This window comes from Myotis brandtii, unplaced genomic scaffold, assembly GCF_000412655.1.
Source record: "Myotis brandtii unplaced genomic scaffold, ASM41265v1 scaffold364, whole genome shotgun sequence".
Taxonomy (NCBI): domain Eukaryota; kingdom Metazoa; phylum Chordata; class Mammalia; order Chiroptera; family Vespertilionidae; genus Myotis; species Myotis brandtii.
The window spans coordinates 22,226-39,166 of NW_005363978.1; the positions used below are offsets into that span (position 1 = coordinate 22,226).

Here is a 16,941-nt window from a genome sequence, read left to right on the forward strand (position 1 = left end):
TAAGAAGAAAAATGGCCAAAACCCCCCCCCCCCGCATGAATTTCATGCATCGGGCCTCTAGTGTATATATATTCTTTAATTGAATTTATGGGGGTGACATTGGTTAATAAAAGTATAGGTTTTAAGGGTACAATTCTACAATACATCATCTGTATATTGTATTGTGTGCTTACTACCCCAAGTCAAGTCTCCTTCCATCACCTCTTATCCTCCCTTTCCCCTCTCCTACTCCCCCACCCGCCTTTCCCTCTGGTAATCACCATACTGTTGTCTGTGTCTTCACCTTTTTCACCCAACCTCCCTCCCCTCCCCTCTAACAGCTGTCAGTCTGTTCTCTGTATTAATGTTTCTATTTTGTGATGGGGAACTCCAGCTTTGGGGGGATTGTCTGAACATTGTCAGATCATTGGGCAAAACAATGGTTTCTAGGTAATTAACATTTTTGCTTGTTTCTTTTTGCGTGCATTAGAGAGTAACTCAGACATCGCCTCTACAAGCACCGAACCCGTCGTGGCTGCACCACCAGTCATACCTCATACAGCCTTCAGTGAGTGCTCAGAAGCGGGCAAGATGGGGTTTGATGAGAGGGGATGTGGGTTTGAGTTCTGGCTCAAGCCCTATGCAACCCAAGTATATGACCTTAAGTTTTGTGAGTTTGTTATTCTTAGGCAGGGATCCAGACAGACAGACGGGCAGAGTGCCTACTCCTGTTGCATAACGGGGTAGCTGCTCACCTCTCATTTTCCAGGAATTTTAAATGGTCCCAGTAGCCGCGGATCACTGCTGCAGGCAGCCTCACAGAATGCTGCCAACTAACCCTGTCCTTTGTCGCTGCCTCTAGGGTTCAGTTCTGACCCCAGGGATGGACCACCCCCTTTCTCTCCAGCCTGCCTCCATGATGGGACCTCTTACCCAGCAACTGGGCCACCTCTCCCTCAGCACCACGGGCGCGGTAAAGCAGAATGTTTCTGATTATAAACTCCTACTGAGGAAGGAATATTTGTGTAATACTTTTCAGGATAAATACTTATGATGATGAGAATCGCTTCAGTATCATTGAGGGCACACTCAGAATAGGGGGTAAACTTAAAAGATAATCATCCATGAGCTAGGAATATGGCCATCCTGCTGCCCAGCCCACTCCTTTTAACTGATTCCTACTCATGAAACTAAACAAATGGTGTTTCTATCTACATACTAGTTTATCTAGGAGATCATTCACATCTCCTAGAAATCCTTATCAAAATAATCACAAAATAATCACTAGGTTTCTTGTAGGCCTGCTGCCTTCTGATTTGCCCAGGAGGGCTTCCCGGCAGAGAGGTAGCGCAGAAAGCAGGAAAGAGGAGAAAAAGCATCATGTGTGTATAAGTCTCTCTAAGCCAGTGTAGCTCTGAAGTGCTTTTAAAAAGCACATGAAATTTGACAATTAGCCCTCACTGGTGTGGCTCAGTTGGTTGAGTGTCATCCAGTGCACCTAAAGGTGGTCAGTTCGATTCCTGATCAGGGCACATGCCCAGGTTGCGGGCTCAGTCCCAGTCAGGGTGCGTGCCTGAGGCAGACGACAGATGTTTCTCTCTCACTCTCTCTCTCTCTCTCTCTCACTCACTCTCTCCCTCCCTCCCTTTTGCCTCCTTCCCCTCTCAAATCAATAAAAACATATTTTTAAAAAGCAAATCAGACAAATTAATATCTCTGGGGATGGAACGAAGGCATCAGTAGTTGCTAAAGCTTCCCAGGTGCTTTCAGTGTAGCCAAGAGTCACTCAGCCCACTGGTGTGTTTCATTCTAGTACATGCCAACTGCGGCCGCCATGCAAGGAGCTTACATCTCCCAGTACACCCCAGTGCCTTCTTCCAACGTGTCAGTTGAGGTGAGAACGTTATAATCTCTTTGGATTGAGGATACGAAAATGAAAGAGGCAGACTTTCCCATTCGAGATCTCCCTCTCACAATGATGCTGATTCTGTGTTCACAAATAGCGGGTAGGTGAAGAATGTAGGAAGGAAAGACTTTGTGTCCTTGAATGAGGCCCTTCCTGACATTCGGCCAGATAGTAAATACCAGGATGCTGGCTTGTATTCACTAGTGTTTCTTGGGAACAGGCTGCTCTAGACGCTGGGGAGGTAATGCTGGGTGTGTGATGCATGTGTGCTGTTGCATGTGCACCGAACACTGGCGTATGGGAGCGGGTAGGTTGGGGAAGGCACTCGCCTCTGGGTGGGTTTTATTTAGGCTGCTTTAGTGGCGGGGGAGATAAGGGTGCACAAGGTGACTCCCTGCTTTGGCTGTGGTTACAGGAGAACAGCGGCCAGCAAAATCAGGTGACTATGGATGCTCCCTCAGACCACGGGGTCTATTCTTTCCAGTTCAACAAGTAACAGTGGTAAGAATCACATGCTGAGGGCTAGGGTGTGCTGAGCAGCTGAGGTCAGACAGGGTCTCATGCTTGTCATTCCCCCTTCCTACCCTCTGGCTTATTCCTCCTTTAGGACTCCCCTCCCCGTCTTTGTTGAATCCAAATGAATTCTTGGAGATGCTGATGCTCCCAGACTCCAGAGGGCTAACCAGGAATACAGATCATCTGTGGGCCCCGCTAAGACCTACCACTTGGCCTTCGTTTCTCACCGGCCTGGGCCTGAGAAAGAAATCTCAGCACTCGTGTCCTCTGCTCTTCCTCCATTCCTGAAGGAGCCTCGGGAACCAGGGAACCAGGGAACCGGCACTTTGTGTGTGTGCTACATTCAAAGGAATCAAAACAACCTTTTTTTCTTTCTTTTGCAAATAAAGTTTTATGTGTTGTTTTGTTTTTTAAAAACTGCGATATGCAATTCCCCTATCCTAAAGAGACATGGTGCCTGGAACTTCTTATCTTTATGAAAAACACTTTTTGATGTGTTGAACTTATCTGAGAAGGCTTTTAAACTTTTTTTTGTTATTTTTTTTTCTCTTAAAAAAAAGGAAAAAAGAAAGGAGTGGTGCTAAAACGTTGAAGGATTCCTACTGTGGGCCCTTCTTACTGAGTTTAGTTATGGACTTATTTTGGTCTAAGAAAATATGCAGTTTTAAATTTTTGCTTTATAAAGCTCGTAACTCACACATCCTGTCTTTTCTCCACTCATTTTATGCTTTGCTTCTCTCATCCATATTTTTCTTCTCTTTTCCAAACAGCAGAGCTTGTCTGTTTCACTTTTTTTCAGTTTTTAATTTTGTGAATTTCTCTTTTGAATGAAATTTTCATATGGAATCGTTAGGGGGCTGGGCAAGGAACAAGGCAGAACACTAAGCATGCCATGGAAGTGGTTTTCTTCCCGTTGTCCTGCCACATCCTGTGAGAAAATACTAGACTTTGTCTTCAGGAAGCAGAGATTCGACCTAGGCTCATTAAGGAGACAACCCCACAGCCTTGAAAGTCACACTTGAGCCAAATTTGGATGAAGACCAGGTCGTCCCTTGCAAGTTACAGAAGGATGGGCTCAACTGACTTCTAATTCTTCTCACTGCCAGGCTAACACCCTCTGAAGAAGTGTCCTCTCTAGCTACAGCTTTTCAAAAATGCCAGCTTTTCTGCTTCCTGGAGGTTCTTGTCTCCTCTGGGGCTCAGGGGTCCCTCTCCTCCCCGCCGCACCTTGCTGTGCTGGGAGCCTTTGCAGTCGTGACCCTGCTGGCTCCCCCTCGGCTCCGTCCCCACTGTGGAAGCTTCCTCGCTTCACTCCAGACTGACGGTTTAAAGGAGACCATTTGGCCTTCCCTGGAGACATTTTTCGCTGTCCAGCCTGGGGGTAGAGGTTGTGTGCTACTGGCACCTAGTGGCTAGACACCAGGGATGCTGCTAACCATTCTACAGTGCACAGGGCACCCTCCACACCCCCAACAAAGAATGATCTGGCTCAAAACGTCAGTAGAGCCAAGGTTGATGAGAAACCTTGATGGAGACAGTGTAGTCCCTGCCTCCTGATCAGAGGATTTGGTAAGTTCCCACTCCAACCCTGGACACACATGGCCTTTTGACACTCATGCAACTAGTTGAAAGTAACAAATGGGGTCCTTGACGTTTCCTCAGGCTTTGACCTTTGATAGCTCTGCATGCCCTTGAAAGGCTGTGCTGTTTGCACACTCACATCCAGAGGGATCAGCGTGGGGACTGTTGGGTGTGTGTGCCGTGCAGGGGTGGGAAAGGACAAAGCTCTCTGTCGCTGGCCAGGGCCACCTGTCCTGCCCTGGGGTGTTCGGGACCCTTTGCCAGGGAACCAGTAATTTTTCTTTTTGTGGAAAGACAACAGGGAGGTAGGATAAGAAAGGACAGTAAATCCCATCTCATCATTTACAATACCAGGAGTCTTTTATTTTTTTTAAGAGTACTTTAAAAAAAGCCTATATTTTCTCTTGAACTCCATCTCCTCTGCAAGTCCTCACTCTATGCATATGGAGACAGAGAGGAGAAAACATTTGCACATCTTCTAGGACAGTGATGGCGAACCTTTTGAGCTCGGCGTGTCAGCATTTTGAAAAACCCTAACTTAACTCTGGTGCCGTGTCACATATAGAAATTTTTTGATATTTGCAACCATAGTAAAACAAAGACTTATATTTTTGATATTTATTTTATATATTTAAATGCCATTTAACAAAGAAAAATCAACCAAAAAAATGAGTTCGCGTGTCACCTCTGACACGCGTGTCATAGGTTCGCCATCACTGTTCTAGGAAGTACAATACCGCCTCTTCTCCCAGCCCCTTCCTTATACACGGAAAGGAAAGCTCTGCTCGCCTTCACTTCAAGGTCAGGTGCCTTTCCACCAGGTAATCAGAGTGAAGGCCAAATGACAGAGAATGGAAAAACAGGTGTTCATTAGGCTGGCCGTAGGAGAGGAAGGATATGATGTTGGGGGGCGGGGAGGGGGAAGAAGCTGTATTGGGCCCAGCTTTCCTTCCCCTCCCACCCATTCCAGAATTGGGGGTCCAAATGTCCCCTACCCTTAGATGGTCCTTTTGTACATCCTGGGGGTAAGTGGGGGAGAGGGGGCAATGGGTAGGATATAAAGTGTCAAGGACAGAGTTGCCAGTATTAATTTCTCATGGGTGCTTCCAACCTCAGGAAGGGCCGATCCAATATAAAACAGGCCAAGTTCAATAACCTTTTAGAGGGTGTAGCTGGGCATTTCCTACTTAAGGGAAGTACACTATAGATTTCTTGTCTGTGGTCTTGAAGGAAGAGAAAACAAACCCAGACTCCTGCTCATTGGATAGTGGCTTGGAGAAGCCTTACTGAGGTTCAGTGCAGTGGGGACCTTGCACACATGGAAACTGTTGCTGTCTCTGCTGCCCCTCCTCTGCCTCCCAGAACTCCTGATTCTACTTTCTCCGTATTTAAAAAAAAGTTTAAATGTGACTTTGCTTTGTTTTAAATTCTGAAGTTACCTTTTGTGTGTTCTCATGTGAATCTACTTAATGAATTGTGTTGTGTGTTTCTGGCATGTTTGGTTGGGCATGGGAAGTATGGAGAGTCTGAAGTTATTTTTGTAGTTGTTAGTGGCACTATGCAATTTTTTAAAACACGTTTTTATTGATTTCAGAGAGGAAAGGAGAGGGAGTTAGAAACATCAATGATGAGAGAATCATCAATCGGCTGCCTCCTGCACGCCCCCTACTGGGGATGAGCCCGCAACCCAGGCATGTGCCCTTGACCAGAATCGAACCCGGGACCCTTTAGTCCGCAGGCTGACGCTCTATCCACTGAGCCAAACCAGCTAGGATATGAAATTTCTTTTTGGTGTTTTGGGTTACCTCATATTCTCTTCTAGTTGTTAGTTCATTTCTCCCCCCACCCCCCATTGATTTTTAGAGCGAGTGGGAGAGGGACAGAGAAACATCAATGTGAGAGAATCACATTGATTGGTTGCCTCCAAAGCCTGCAACCGAGGTATGTGCCCTTGGCCAGAATCGAACCTGGGATCCTTTGGTCTGTAGGCTGACGCTCTATCCACTGAGCAAACTGGCTAGGGCTGTTAGTTCATTTGGATCAGGTCAAACATGGGCGAGTGATTGGATAAAGGAGAGGGGAGGAATAAGGGATACTTTTTTGTGTGAAATAGCCTACTGGTGGCAGGGGAACTGTAGGGGAGCCTTCAAATTCACAACCTAGGGCTGGGCGCTTTAAACACTACTGCCTAGTGATTCTGAATTGTCTTCATAGAGCCCAGATGTGTTTCTCTGCATGTCACATCTCTTCCCCACATTACAGATGCTCATAACACTTTTTTAAAAAATATATATTTATTGATTTTTTTACAGAGAGGAAGGGAGAGGGAGAGTTAGAAACATCAATGAGAGAGAAACATCAATCAGCTGCCTCCTGCACCCTCCTTACTGTGATGTGCCTGCAACCAAAGTACATGCCCCTGACCGGAATCGAACCTGGAACCCTTCAGTCCGCAGGCCGATGCTCTATCCACTGAGCCAAACTGGTCGGGGCTCATAACACTCTTAAAATATTTTAATACCTTGTATTTTTGTTTTCAAATAGAACATCCTCAAGACACTTCCTCAAATGATCTTGTTCTTTACTAGGCTCAAAGCCTGCCTGTCCCATCTCATGCCAGTGTTATTACTGCCCCTCACGCTGAGATGATGCAGACCCCAGGCTGCTTGTGGACTTTTTGGAGGGTGAGTAGAGGTTAGGGAAGATGTGGGAATGATGAGGAGAAATGTTATTTTTTAACCAAAGAATTTGAAGAGCTGCCCAGACTTGAAAGCCTAGTGGCTCTGAAGCAGGAATAGCTCTTGTAATAAGTGGGGGTTGTAGGAAGACATTAATTTGCATTGAGGGTGAAAACTAGACCTTACTGGGCCACAGGCCATCCCTGGGCGGGGCCACTGCAGCCCAGTTTCATTTCTCTTCCTTTTCTAACTTAGGGATCAGTGAACTCTTTCACCCCCTCGTGCCTGCAATGCTCACTCCCTGCTGCTGCAGTGTCAGCCCTGTGGGGGCCTCCGTGTGGGTGGGTACTTTGCAGCACAAAGGTGCTGTGAGGCCTTGCTGGAATGGAATGCTGTGGGGTCCTGGACAGAGATCTAGTTTTCTAGAAAAAACGTCACTGCTGCTCACACGTGTGCTCCACCTCTGGGAGAGCAGCAGCATTGCACTTTGACCTTTTCCAAGAGCAATAAACTTGGATGGGGAAATCAGGTCTAAACTTGCCCCCGGCTCCGATAGACTAGCTTCAGAGCAAAAGGGTGGTGTTACGAAAGTCAACCTGTAAGGGCTAGGTCCTCAATCTTATGCCTTGTCCTATTCTCCCCAATTCCCTCTTAAGCCAACTACTCCATTTCTGTGCTTGCTTGCATTTTAGGTCCTTCCAAGCATCAACAGAACCCTCATATTGACTCGGCTTTCCCCCTTCGTTTCTTAGGAGGACGAAGGCATACCTGCTTTCCTCTACTCTTTCTGACCTTCATGAGGGTTAGGAAGCTGGGGCCTAGAAATGGTTCATGATCCAAGTGCCAACATTCTGGTCACCCTAGAACGGTGTGCACGCTCCCCTAGTCTTGCTGTGGTGGGCCAGGGGTAACTAACGACAGCCTGGCCTAGGAACACATGGGACAGAGCAGAGCTCAGACTCTGGGTGACTTGGCCAGTGGCTGCCATGTAGCTGAGAAGGTAAGCAAGCACCAAAGAGGGCGTTTGTGAACAGACTGCTCCTTCTCCATCTTATTCCATGTAGGTTAGAGGGTCACCAAAATGAAACTTCCAGCCTGGAGGGTGTCAGGTTTTCCAGCCACATCTTCTCCCCACGACTGGTGTCCCGTCCCCTCACACACACTTTCTGGGTGGTGAGTGCTCTGTTGCATGCACTTAGCACCTTGGACAGGAAAAAAGCTTCATTTGTACTCAAACACACCTCTTTATCCAGAGGCTTCTATTTTTATTCTCTTCCCAAGTCTATGCCTGTGCCACCCATTTAGCTTATTCTTCCTTTTCTGACCTTTGGTATTCTCATGTTCCTCCCCTACAATTTGGTAGAGCTTCATTTTGTCTCATTTCAACCTTTGTTTTTAAATAAAACATAAAACACGAACATCTGCCTCCAGGTGTCTTATCCATGGGTGGAAGCTGGAAGCTGGTGATGGGCCCACACTTGCTACTACGGGAATAAAGGTGGCAGCTTAGGAGGCCAAAGCCCCGTCGCAAAAGGAGGAACCAGGCACAGAGTCCCGTGTTGCTCCAGCACCTTGGCCTGAGGCACTGGGATCCCGTTCCGACCCCAGGAGCAGAAGTTCTGCTCTGGGATTACCTCTTGTACAGGAAGGGCCAAGCCTGGAGGTTTGGGATAAACCTTGGAAGGTTAAGAGCATATTGCTGTCCTGCCTGCTGTCTCCTACACCAAACCAGTCATACTCACCCTCACACCTTGTGTTCCCCTCTAGGCAAACGTGAGAACCGATGTTGAAGGGAAGATAAATACACAGAGTCTTGTGAATCTCTATCAAATGTGGTTTTTATTCAACTGACAAGCACTTTTCTACAGCTGCACTTGTGGAACATCACATGGCAAAAACAGGAGTTTTTTCTCTAGACTTTTTTTTCTTTTTTTAAACCTTATTAAAAATGAGGTTGGTCCTAAAAATATAGAAAGAAATAAATTTAAATTCACAAAAAACTGTACATTATCAAAAAGTCACTAAAACACCACATTTGGTTATATAAAAAGTCAAGTCCCTTTTGATGTAAAAGGAACGTGGAAACTTGTTGGTGTTGATGGTGTGGTTTCTTCCTGTTACCAGACTGATGGGGGAGGGGAAACAAAGGAGTAGGGAGTGAGTTTTTTTGTGTTTTTTTTTAACCTGCCTTCCCTACCAAATACTCTTATTTATCAAGAGAAAATCCACCTAGCTCAAGGGGCAGTGAAGAGGAGGAAAGAAAAGTGAGAAATGGCCCCTTTGATCATGCCCTACTCCACCACCCGCCCCCAGCCCCCACACTGCAAACTGAGGCTGGGACTCCACCCCACCTTAAGAGTGCCTGGTCCCTAGGGAAAGAGATGGAGCTGGGAGAGGAACACAAAGTAGGAACAATTGAGATTTCACTCCCCTGTCCACCTTGCCTCCAACAATAAAATTACTTTAGGACATTTTACACCAGGGGAAAACTGCTATGGGGAGAAAAGAAGAGCCCCAACTATAACAGTTTCAAACGTTTGACTAACACAAAGTTTGTTACAGCGCAGTTATTTAGATAAAATATAAATATTTATGCATAATATAAAGTCAATTCAAATATTCTTCAATCCACCTCTTATTTAAAAGCAAAAAAAAAATCTCGAATAAAATTAAAAGTTTTGAGGTTTATCTGACAGAAAAGGCGACTTTAGAAATAGGCTATGGGGGAGAAGGGGCATAAAGGAATAAGAAAGGGCTGCCCCAGGACCTACACTGCCCCCCACCCCGTGGCTATTCAGTGCTGCCAGAAGTACAAGGAATGCTCCACCTCACTGGCACCCTCCCCCAATGGAACACTTCCTGGGTGCCTTAGCTCTCTGCTTGGGCCAGCCAGCAGCCACCTCCCCAGTGCAAGTACCCGTAATTTCTGATGGGAGGGGCTCTGCTGAGCAGGAAAGCAGGGGGCTGGGCCCCATGGCTATAGCTGGGAGTTAGCAGCTTTCCTCTCACACGTTGGGACTTAACTTGAACACAGTCACATGTAGGGCAGTGGTGGACCCAAAACCCCTCCTCCTACTCTTTGTGCTCCAGGTTCTCTGCTGCAGGGAAGGGTCCTGGGGTAGGAAGTAGATAAGGGAAGGAAAGCACAACTAAACCCCCAGAAGCTCATGGGATTAGGAAAAATCCAGTTCTACCCCTCTCCCAGCAAAAGCTTAAGACTCAACGCTACTGAAAGGAGAGGGAGTTCCTGTTGAAAGATTGCACAGTTTAGAGGCTGGAACAGAAATGACTGGGAGAGAGAAGGGCCACAGCCTTGTACCCAGAAAAACTGTTCCTGTGGTTTCCCAAAGACAAAAATATGATGGTTTGAACAATGGGAAAGATGGGACTAAAAACAGAGAGTTGAGGAAATTGAATGGATGCCTTCAAACAATACAGGGGCACAATTAACAGTGTTCTCTCTTACACACACACACACACACACACACACACACACACACACACACACACACCTCAGGCCAGTAGGTTGCTACCTGGCCTCCATCTTGGGGTGCGCCCAAACTCAGCAGTAGTTGTCCCTGAGGAGTTCCCAAGAGGGAGGTTTGGGTAAGAGGTGGGGAAGGAGGCTGCAAGGCCCAGGGTCCAGGGTGCCTCCCTGTCCTCTCCCAGCTACTGAGTTTCAGAAGAGGCTAGAAACTCGGCATGTGAGGAGTACCCAACACATGAGAGGGGATAGCTATTGGCAGAAGATGAGGACAGAAAGACAGGGACCTCTGAACTTCATTTTTCCTCTGAAGGGAAAAAAGATTTGGAAAAGAATGAAGGAACCCGTACACGATAGTTTTACATTATTGGATGACAGAAAATCTGAAAGGGGGTAGGGGAGGGAAGGTGAAAAACTGAGAGAAAGTGAGAAGCAAGGGAGGGACTGAACATGGAAGCAGCATGTTCAGGGCCCGGTGTCCGGCTCGACACACTTGGGAATTAAGTCCACTTTACTGGCCGTCACTGCGGGTCCACACACAGTACAGAGTGTTTCTCGGTTTCACACATTCACTAGAACTATTGCTATTGTTAAACAGCCCCAGAATGCTGGGGCATGTACAGGGAAGGAGAGGGATCTGGGGGAGGAAGTAGGGACTTCTTTCCTCCTCCTCATTTTTAATTAGGAAATAAAACAGAAAGGAAAATTATTTTTTTCTTTCTTTTTTTGGCTTTCAGTCCAGAAGGACCTCATTTCTGCCCCTCTTATTTGAGGAGCAAGAGGAGGAAAGGGAGAAGGGGTGTAGGGATAAGAGGATGTAGGGTGCTGCCAAAGGTAGAGTCAAATAGCAGATATATATATATACATATATATCAGATTTGAGTCGAGCCCCAGGGCAGCATCAGCAGGTGAGAATGGCAGGTTTTTGTTTGGAGGGCGCGGGGAGATGCCACAGGTGACTCCCCACCACCTTTGCCTCACAGATTGGCCTGTTTTCCCTGATAAAACTCCTCCCAGCGGCTCTCAAAGAAGCGTCGCATGATGTGCCCAGCCTTTCCCACTTCAGAGTCATCCTCATTGAAGGTCTGGCAGTTGTCAAAGACCAGAAGCGCATCAGCCGCAAACTCCTCTGAGCTGGTGTACCTGGGCAGGGGGAGGCCAAGCTGTGAGTTGGGTAGGAGGTGGAGCAGTAACAGAGGAGTCAGGAGAGGTGCTGATGTCTACTCACCCTCCTCGGAGCAGCCGCTCCCGCATGGTGGAAAAATCCATAGGGTTTTTGATAATGCGCCGGTACCCACTCACCAAACGTGGGTTCACAGGCTCCAGAAAAGGCCAGGCTGCATCATGGGACTCCATCTCCATCAAGATAATCCTACCATTAAAGGGACAGTGATGGCTGCATCTCAGGAAGCAAATACACTGACCCTCCCAGCCTTTTACTCTGGTAAAGGTACAGCCAATTGTCCCCAGAACCACCCAACTCACTCGCAAAATGTGAGATCACTGTGATGGTTCCGCATGGAGAGCCGACGCCGCTTCGATGGTGACAGCCCTTCCTCCGAGTACCGAGGCACTGCTGGGCTTTCTCGGCCCCTTGACAGTACACGGCGTTGGCGGCCATCACCCTCTGGGAAGTTCAGCATGTAAGTACTTTTCCGCTTCTGGCCTCGTTTTGGGAAGCCAGGCTTCTGAGTGAATTCTCCTTCTACCTGCTACAGGTAGAAAAAGAAGAGATCAGCAACATCTGAAGATGTACTTGGCTTGCCCTCCAGTTCATTACAATTCCTACATGTCTAAGTGTGATCAGCTTCCAAATACTTTCACACATACGGCAGCATGTGAATTTATTCACGTAACCCAATATAGTAGGCAAAGGGGAAAGTATAATCACTCCCATTTCACAGAAGAAAGCAAGTGAGGCTATAAAATCTATGTGACTTGTCCAAAGGAGGAACAGCACTCAGGAACCCAAGGTCTCCTAGCACCTAGTCGGAAGATCTTTCCAACGACAGACTGAGGCGTGGGAAAAAGTGGTATTTGTAGGGTTGGTAGTCAATAGGATGAGAAAGAAAATCTCTGACTTCTGCTTAGGAGTGGGAATGAGAGAGCAGAAGGCTTACCTGGGCCAAACAGACAGCACAGAACCAATCTCCCTCTGGAACAGTTTCCATCTTGGGCCGATGGCAGTATATGTGGCAGCCACGGTCACACCCATCACAGAGCAGAAGAAACTCATCATTGTCACCTTTCCGGCACACTAGACAGGTCTAGACCAAGGTTGTGAGAAGGCAGGGTGAGCCTCCTTCTGCAGTGACCCCACCCACTTGCGCTGATTGGCTCCCCAGCCTTCCCAGGCTCTCCCAGCCTCTTACCACTTTGTTGACGGACTTCTCCCAGGCAATGGACCTCTCCAGCTGGCCCAGGCACAAGCACACCTGGGCTGCACTCCGACACCGCTCCAGTGTCTGGCGCCAGGCCCGAATGCGAGGGGTGATCTCATATGATCTGGAGGGAGAAAGTGGTGATCTTGGATGAGTAGAATCCATTAGACTTCTTCCCAAGACCAAGAATTGGGAGGGGAGAGGGGACACTCACATCTCTGCAGTGGTGCACTGAGGGGCAGCACTGGGTGTGCTGAGCAGGGCCTTCTCTAGCACAACCTCATGAGCTGGCCAGAGGGGCTCCCGTAGGTACCGCCGCTCCACATTCTGCTCCAGGGCAGCCAGTCGCATCACAGCCAGGTCCAGAGGGTTGGTAGTTTTACGCTGGGGGGCGAGTCCTTCCCTGCCTCGACCTCTCCAGGTGATATCCTCCTGGGAGTCAGGTAGGTGCTCACAGTAGGCCAAGTCTTCACGAACAGAGTCTGGGCTAGGACATGCCCAGCCCTGCAGGTGGGAGAGAGGGATAGAACTCCTCATTGTAAAGAAAATTAAGCATAAAGAAAAATGTGACCCATTATGGTCACAGGAGATCACTTGTGAAGGAGAGACCCACAGATTTTTCCCAAGAGAGTAACACCCTTCAACAACCCCCTGCCCAGTGCCAGCCTGTGTACCCGAATCTGCAGGTCAGACAGGATGACCCGCTGTTCCAGCTCCTCTACCCACTGAAGCACAGCCAGGTCTGTCTCATACGTCTTCTCTTTGGGGGACCAGCTCATAACCCCTTCTTGAAAAGCAGGTAACTGACTGGGCTCAAAGATGGAATCTGAGAAGACAGAACACAGAGTGAAAGGCCACCAGGGCATTGTACACAGCAGCAATTCAGCATTTACTTAGGCTCTGAAGCTCAGGCTGGGTCCAAGCATCTTACCAGTTAAGGGCCGCAGGCAGACTTCCTTCAAGAAGTCCCTGTGCTTATTGAGGTGTTTGTGAAGGGCCTTCTCTCGGATTCCTCGTGGGTGCAGGGCCTTGAGCGTGGCATCCAATGTCTCAGGATCTCGGATCCACCACCAGCCTGAGCACATCTCTGTGGACAGAATTTATGTATTTGGGGTGGGGTGGGCACCAGCATGAATCACACAGCCCACATCTGATGCCACTCCTACCTGTACTATTACCCCCATTGCACCCCAAGGTTGCTCACCAGGAGGAACAGGCTGGGCTGTCAGCTGGTTTAGGTAACGCTGCTCCATCTGTTTGAAGAACTTGCTGGGAGGTCTCCCTCTCCGTTTTGGTTGTCCCAGCCCTTTGGGACTCTGTGATGTTTCGCCAGGGTCTCCTGTTCGCCTTTTAGGAGCCACCCCAGGCAAGGGGGTGGAAGAGCGCTGCACTGGAGAAGAGGGGCTGGCAACACTGGGCCTATTCACCTGTGCATGAGATGAAACACAGGGAATGAGGGTGTTTCATGTTTATAGGACCCTAATGGCTACCTATTCCTTCCCCCAATCTTAGCCACAGTCCACAGCCAGGCAATGGAGCCTGTGGCAAGAGGAAGTCAAGTGCACACCACTAATTCTGGCTACTTACTGGCTTGGAGGAGACAGGTAGCTGAGGGGAGGGAGTGGACTGGTCCTCAGAAACTGCAGGGGGTGGTGTAGGGGCAGCATTGCAGAGCATCTGGGCTGAGAAGTTACACCAGGGGGCTTGAGAATCAGGGCTGGATTCTGCCTCTTCAGGCTCTGGCTCCTCCAGAGGCTGTGATGGGGTCGGATCCAGTTTTCCAGGGCTGCTATCAGGTGTGAGGACTGAGCTGCTCAGCAGGGAGCCGTGGCTCTGAGTCTGGCTCAGCCAAGACAGGAAGGCTGACTGGCTGAGGTCATGCTGGCTCTGACCCAGAGACAAAAGCGAGCCTTCTGGCTCCAGGAACCCATTATGGGTTAGAGGCTGGGACTGAAGCTGGGGTTGGGCATAAGCCTGAAGTGGAGGGTAGGGTTGAGTCTCGGGCTGAAGTTGGACTTGGGGCTCTTCTGAAGCCTGACACCTGACAGGAGACTTAAGGTGCCTAGGTTGCATAGACTCGGGCTTAGTTTTCCGAGGGCGGCCTCGGGCCCGGGCAGGAGAACTGGCAGAGGTGCTGGAGCCAGCTAATTCCCTCTTCAGAGAAAAGGGGGCTGGGCTGGGCGCTGAGTGGGAAGCCACTTTTAAGGAGTCAGTTTCCTGCTTTATCATATCCTCAGGAACTGTAAAGAAAAGTAAAGAGCTTAAGACATACACCGATACATAAGAAGAAAGAAAAAGGGTGTATAGATGCAGGATATACACTTTCTTTTACTCTTGGTCTTAATGAGATTCTACTGGAATTTATATGCCAATGAACACAGTATCTGGGAAGGAAATACTATTCTCCCAAGTAATCAGCAGCAGTATAACTGTAAGCTAACATTTATGAAGAACCAACTATGTGCCAAGCTCTATTCTAAGAACATTAACTAATTTTAAACCCCTCAATACTCCTATGAAATATATATACTATTATCATCTCCATTTGATAAATTAGGAAACTAAAGTATACAGCTGGTAAATGGCAGAGCAGGTACACAAGCGGTCTTCCTCTACAGCCTATGCTCTTAACCACTATGGAATACTGATTCTCATAAAATGAAAGACACCTAAGTGACTAGGCAAAGGAAAAGGAATTACTGAACTTTTGTTCAACAGGTCTCATTTCAGGCTCCCATGACACACCTACCTAAGCTCCCCTCTGTTCCTTCCACAAAGATACCAGCCAAATAGGGCAACACCCAGTAGTTGCGTCTGTAGCGGTCCTGACCCAAGGAGAATGCCCGAAGCATCTGGGATGAGTGAAGCAGCTTTTTTCGAAAGAAGAGCTGACGCTGGGTAGACAATGGAAAAGGAAGATGAATAAAAAACGTATTTCCAGAGTGACAGTGGTGATTTCATTCAGTATATGGGAGAAGAGCACTAGTTCTCAGCTTCCCTATAAAATTGATACCATCTGGGCCCAACTCATAAGGTGATCAATTCTCGCCCAGCCTGTATCTCCAGCTCCTGGGAGGTTAGAAGCATAATTAATACCTTGCTGAGTTTTTCTATCTGGCGTTCTAGCTCTGGGATGCTAGATGCTGTGACATCAACCTGGAGAAGAAACAAGTGGACAAGAGAAAAGGAATGATCAGATTTAAGAAAGAGAAATGCATTTAACCCTTGAATAATGACAAGTTAAAAATGCTGACACCCAGACCTAGCCGGTTTGGCTCAGAGGACAGAGCATCAGCCCACGGACTGAAGGGTCCCAGGTTCGATTCCGGTCAAGGCCATGTACCTCGGCTGCATGTACCTGGCCCTTGTCAGGGCTCGTGCGGGAAGCAACCAACTGATGTGTCTGTCTCTCTCTGTCTCTCCTTGTCCCTTCCACTCTCTCTAAAAATCAATGGAAAAATATCCTCAGATGAGGATTAACAACAACAACAAAATGCTGACACCCTCCTTCCCCACAGTAAAAAATTCAAAAATAATTTTTTACTCCCCTAAAACTAAACTACAATTGTTCCTTGGTATCTGCAGGGGATTGGTTTCAGGACGCTCTACAGATATCAAAATCCACAGATGCTCAAGTTTCTCATGTAAAATAATGCATACACTCAGACTCCAAACTGCGGACTGAAAATATGTAGTTTTCAATCCAAAGTTGATTGAATCCATAGATATAACCTATGTATATGGAGGACTGACTGTATGTTTATTTATTTTTTTATTATTATTGTTATTTTTGTTACTCCTCACCCGAGGATATTTTTCCATTGATTTTTAGGGAGAGCGGAAGAGAGGAAAAGACAGAGAGAAACACTGATGTGAGGGAAAGCCATCAATGGGTTGTTTCCTGCACAAGCCCTGACCAGGGCCTGGGCCAGGGAGGAGCTTGCAACCAAGATACGTGCCCTTGACCGGAATCAAACCCGTGACCCCTTGATCTACTGGCTGATGCTCTATCCACTTAGCCAAACCGGCTAGGGCTGTATATTTATTTTTAGAAATCTGCGTGTAAGTGGACCCGCACAGTGCAAACCCATGTTGTTTAAGAGTCAACTATATTCCATTTCCCAACTCCAATATTCCTTGGTCTGAGGCTAGTACCTCTCCATCTCTTCGACCCCTACGGCCATGGACAGCTGCTGTACTCTCCTCCTCTTCTTCCTCTTCCATGCCACTAGTCTCCTCCATGATCCGAGAGCTGCGCCTCCGCCCTAGGCCTTCCTCTAGCCCCTGCATCTCTACTTCAGTCCGCCCAGTTCGCTTGGCCAGAGCAGTTTTCAGTCTTGAAACAGAGATTAAAGGAAACTATGGTGAGGAATGTGATATTACCCCAAAAGGAATACCTGGAATCCTGAGCCCTGG

At 47.8% G+C, this 16,941-nt stretch overlaps 2 protein-coding genes across 9 annotated transcripts in view; one reads left to right on the forward strand and one right to left on the reverse strand.

Annotated features, from left to right (window-relative positions):
• Positions 1 to 3,099, forward strand: part of RBMS2 (RNA binding motif, single stranded interacting protein 2) — a 23,216-nt gene extending 20,117 nt beyond the window's left edge. For 3 of the 4 annotated variants that reach the window (XM_014544460.1, XM_005872078.2, XM_014544459.1), the window contains 5 exons: positions 470 to 547; positions 842 to 952; positions 1,793 to 1,873; positions 2,301 to 2,386; positions 2,493 to 3,099. In XM_014544460.1, the coding sequence (XP_014399946.1) occupies positions 470 to 547; positions 842 to 952; positions 1,793 to 1,873; positions 2,301 to 2,381 (351 nt within the window). In that variant the 3' untranslated portion in view covers positions 2,382 to 2,386; positions 2,493 to 3,099. The remainder of the gene's footprint in view (positions 1 to 469; positions 548 to 841; positions 953 to 1,792; positions 1,874 to 2,300; positions 2,387 to 2,492) is intronic. The other variant, XM_014544458.1, reaches the window with a different exon arrangement.
• Positions 3,100 to 8,480: 5,381 nt separating this feature from the next.
• BAZ2A (bromodomain adjacent to zinc finger domain, 2A) overlaps positions 8,481 to 16,941 on the reverse strand; it is a 39,911-nt gene continuing 31,450 nt past the window's right edge. For all 5 annotated transcript variants that reach the window (XM_014544455.1, XM_005872067.2, XM_014544454.1 and 2 more), the window contains 13 exons: positions 16,681 to 16,861; positions 15,622 to 15,681; positions 15,275 to 15,419; positions 14,113 to 14,765; positions 13,730 to 13,952; positions 13,457 to 13,612; positions 13,200 to 13,351; positions 12,740 to 13,029; positions 12,517 to 12,649; positions 12,265 to 12,411; positions 11,630 to 11,856; positions 11,373 to 11,516; positions 8,481 to 11,287 (listed from right to left, as the gene is read on the reverse strand). In XM_014544455.1, coding sequence (XP_014399941.1) covers positions 11,122 to 11,287; positions 11,373 to 11,516; positions 11,630 to 11,856; positions 12,265 to 12,411; positions 12,517 to 12,649; positions 12,740 to 13,029; positions 13,200 to 13,351; positions 13,457 to 13,612; positions 13,730 to 13,952; positions 14,113 to 14,765; positions 15,275 to 15,419; positions 15,622 to 15,681; positions 16,681 to 16,861 — 2,677 coding nt within the window. In that variant the 3' untranslated portion in view covers positions 8,481 to 11,121. The remainder of the gene's footprint in view (positions 11,288 to 11,372; positions 11,517 to 11,629; positions 11,857 to 12,264; positions 12,412 to 12,516; positions 12,650 to 12,739; positions 13,030 to 13,199; positions 13,352 to 13,456; positions 13,613 to 13,729; positions 13,953 to 14,112; positions 14,766 to 15,274; positions 15,420 to 15,621; positions 15,682 to 16,680; positions 16,862 to 16,941) is intronic.